This window comes from Leptonychotes weddellii, unplaced genomic scaffold, assembly GCF_054177405.1.
Source record: "Leptonychotes weddellii isolate Sample4059 unplaced genomic scaffold, ASM5417740v2 HiC_scaffold_17014, whole genome shotgun sequence".
Taxonomy (NCBI): domain Eukaryota; kingdom Metazoa; phylum Chordata; class Mammalia; order Carnivora; family Phocidae; genus Leptonychotes; species Leptonychotes weddellii.
Genome location: NW_027753398.1, coordinates 1 through 3,756, shown reverse-complemented (window position 1 = coordinate 3,756; position 3,756 = coordinate 1). Strand labels below are relative to the sequence as shown.

At 47.0% G+C, this 3,756-nt stretch overlaps 1 protein-coding gene across 1 annotated transcript; it reads left to right on the top strand.

Moving 5' to 3' along the window:
- Positions 1-1,067: 1,067 nt before the first annotated feature.
- Positions 1,068-3,030, top strand: LOC145718531 (uncharacterized; the record flags this gene model as incomplete). The annotated part of the gene is made up of 1 exon (XM_081810026.1): positions 1,068-3,030. A coding segment is annotated over one exon (921 nt), but the record flags the coding sequence as incomplete, so codon positions are not given.
- Positions 3,031-3,756: the final 726 nt, after the last annotated feature.

Sequence of the window (3,756 nt, the reverse complement as noted above, 5' to 3'; positions counted from 1 at the left end):
TGCTGTTTTACACTCCAAAGTTTAGGTCGTTTTCCGGTTTCGGAGCTGCCCCTGCTTTTTAGTTGTTTATGTCATTAGATCATTGCTGGAAAAGGATCTCACTTTAAGGCCTCCCTCCCCTGTGCGTGGCTGCAGGAAGATGTGCACAAGGTGCCTCGCACTGGATTCGCTGTCTCTGGCTTCTCCTTGCGAGTCCTCCACTGTTTCCTTTGGCTCTCATGTGCTCTCCCTTTGCAGTTGATCTGCTGCCTTTATGTGGCTCACAGTCATGAACTTGCACTAGCTTGTTATTGGTGCTGCTGAGGACCTCTCTCTCCTGCTTTCTGTCTCATTCCAACTTTGCGTCCTCATTCAGGTTCCTGGCCTTGGAAGGCCCATTCTACTCACCTACCTGTGCCTGTGTGTCTGAGCTTGGGTTTTATTCATCAGACATTGCTTACGCTCTTTCACGTACCAGACATATGAGCAAATTATTACAACATCAAGATACTTGGTATCTGTTGAGCCACACAGGAAAGCAACTGCTGCTGTCCAAGGAGATCAGGACAGTTCAAGTCATTTTTGTGAACTTCATGTTACCCTTGAGGGTAAAACCCAGTAGTTTTGATCTGTTGGTGAGGACAGTGAGCCCAGAGGGTTTAGATTACACAGCCAGTCAGTGATAAAATGGGCTCTGTGTCTGCATTTCTTCATTTCCAGTACGTTCTCTTTCTTATTGGCCCCAGGGCCCTCAGTTGACCTTGCTTTTTTATACTCCAGCTGACAAACCATTTTCAAGAATGTACAGCCATGCCCTTTGAGACTGTTTGCTTGCTTGCTAACTTTGTGTGCTGTGTGTATGTCACATGATCAAGTTCAAACCATTTAAGATAAGCTGCCTCCTGCCACAGTCCCCATCCTCCCCCAAGCAGCCACTGTTAACAATTTCTTGTGTACCATTGCGTGTATATTCTGTGCAGATGCAAGCATCCACAACATTTCCACTTGGCACACATGGCTTGATTTAAATTTATTCCTCCTAATTGCAGATTCCCTTCCCTAAGCATCAAAAAACAAGTAATTGGTAGTATATATTTAATGTTTCAGGTGAGGAGACAAAGATTGAGAATGGGAAGACGGTGGTAGAGACAGATTTTTGTGGAGGAGTGGAATCATCTGGGAAAGTATCTGAACCCATAGAACCTCGTCATGAGGACCCTAACTTGGAAGGGCAGCAGATCAAGCCCAAGGAGAAGACTGAATATAAATGCTCAGACTGTGGGGAGGGATTCACCCAGTGCTCAGACCTGATTAGACACGAAGGGACACACACACAAGGGAAGCTCTGTGAATCTGAGGCTTGTCAGAGTCCTAGTCCTACTGCACATCAGAAAATCCGCTCTAGAGAGAAAGGTCATCAGTGTCACGAGTGTGGGAAAGCCTTTCAGAGAAGTTCACACCTTGTCAGGCACCAGAAAATCCATCTTGGAGAGAAGCCTTATCAGTGCAAAGAGTGTGGAAAGGTCTTTAGCCAGAATGCAGGCCTTTTGGAACACCTCAGAATCCATACTGGAGAGAAACCTTACCTGTGCATCCATTGTGGGAAGAACTTCAGGCGCAGCTCCCACCTCAACCGACACCAGAGAATTCACAGCCAGGAGGAGCCCTGTGAGTGCAAGGAGTGTGGGAAGACCTTCAGTCAGGCCCTTTTCCTCACCCACCACCAGAGAATCCACAGCCACTCCAGAAGCCATCGCTGTAACGAGTGCGGGAAAGCCTTCAGTTTGACTTCGGACCTTATTCGCCATCACAGGATTCATACTGGAGAAAAGCCTTTTAAGTGTGCCATATGCCAGAAAGCCTTCCGACTGAACTCCCACCTGGCTCAGCATGTGAGAATCCACAACGAAGAAAAACCCTATGAGTGTAATGAATGTGGCGAAGCCTTCAGGCAGAGGTCGGGTCTTTTTCAGCATCAGAGATATCACCACAAACACAGTCTGGCTTGATGGGGCATCCTCTCTGCAAGGAACATGACGGACAGTATGTTGACAAGCAAACAGCACTTTAGGAAGAGTCACTCCAGCCAATTCTAGCTTCAGAGAACTCCAGGGGGCCAAGCGGGAGGCTCTTGTCCCTTCACTTGTGCTCAGCCTTGGACCAGAATGATTTGATCCTCGATGGGACTGTGGGAACAAGCAAAGCAACATTCTTCACTGCAGGACTTCTCTGAGCCTTTAACATGGTAAATGCATGATTGCACACCTCCCAAGTAGTAGAGAGCCTCATGAGTGAGGGCTTTGAAGTCAGCAGTGAGTCAGTCAAGTATCCACGGATTTATAGGCTTGAACAGAACAAGAGCAGGTCAGTATTTTTGCATCTGCTACAGCAACAGCTATAAAATAAAACTAATGATGTTTGGAAATACACCACTCTCAAAGTGCAGGTTAATGGTGGGCATTTTCCCCCACTGGTTTTACTAACCAACCCCTACTGGCATCCCCCCCACTTTCTCCACCCCCAGTCAGCAGAAGCATTTTGGAAAGCAAAGAAAATTTAATTTGACCACTTCCCACCCCATTCTTGCCACAATACTTCACTGATTCAAGTTGGAAATCAAGGTTTTACTTAAAGTGTGGAAGACATTTCATAAGTCATTTGAATGAATTCAGGTAGCAGCTGTCTTACTTGATAACTCCGGTGCCGGGATAGTTGGCTCCTGCATAGACACTGTTTAGTAAGTGGGGAAAGAAATTAGACTTTTTCCATTTAATACTGATAATGCAATTTTATTTTATTTTTCATAGATTTTATTTATTTGAGAGAGAGAGCATGAGCAGGGGGGAGGGCGGAGGGAGAGAAGCACACTCTCTGCTGAGCATGGAGCCTGACACAGGGCTCGATCCCAGGACCCTGAGATCATGACCTGAACCGGAATCAAGAGTCAGATGCTTAACCAACTGAGCCACCTAGATGCCCCTGATAATGTAATTTTAAAATGTTGCTTGTTCTGGAGTTCTTTGGAAGTCAATAAAGTCAGCTGGGAGGAGATCACGATTTTATACTGTGAATACCAAAATGTCATGGTAATGATGAAGAGTATTGTGCTTAGGGGAGTCCGCTCCTGATTGTTAGTAGCTGAATAGGGTATTGTGTCTGGAAAAAGTGTCTCAGTCTGCCACGAGAATGAACCCTCGTGTATTGTTGAGGGTTTGGTGCATCTGCATATAGTTTAGAAACAAACGAGGAGTGACTTCACAAAAGCTTGTTTTTCTCTCAGGTAGAAAAATCTGGAGACATGCAGTCCAGGACTGATAAAGTGGTTCCATGACACCACTAGGGACCCTGCTTCTGCTTTTCTGCTCCAACATCCTAGTGCACACTATCAGTCCTGAGGTTGTCACATGATGCTTGGTAGCTGCTGAAGCTCCAGCCATCACATGCAAAGTGCAGACGGAGGCAGAAGGAGAAAGATGCCTCCCAGCTCAGCCAACCCTCTGTGAGCAGCCTCCCAGAAGTCCCTTCCACACACATGCTGCAGGCCAAAACTTGGGAAAGGCAGTCTGGAGAGTGTGTCTTGTTGTGGTTTGCGGAGTGCCCAGCCAAAGCAGCTTCTGTCACTAGGAAGAAAGGGGAGCGTGAAGGCTGGAACAGGCACTTTGCAGTCTTTGACCCACTTCCCACCTGCTGCGTGCGGTGGGACCAGGTGCCACCGTTAACACCATTTCCTGGAGGAGGACCAAGTCTGTGGGAGAAGCAGTGCAACCTTTTGTGGCA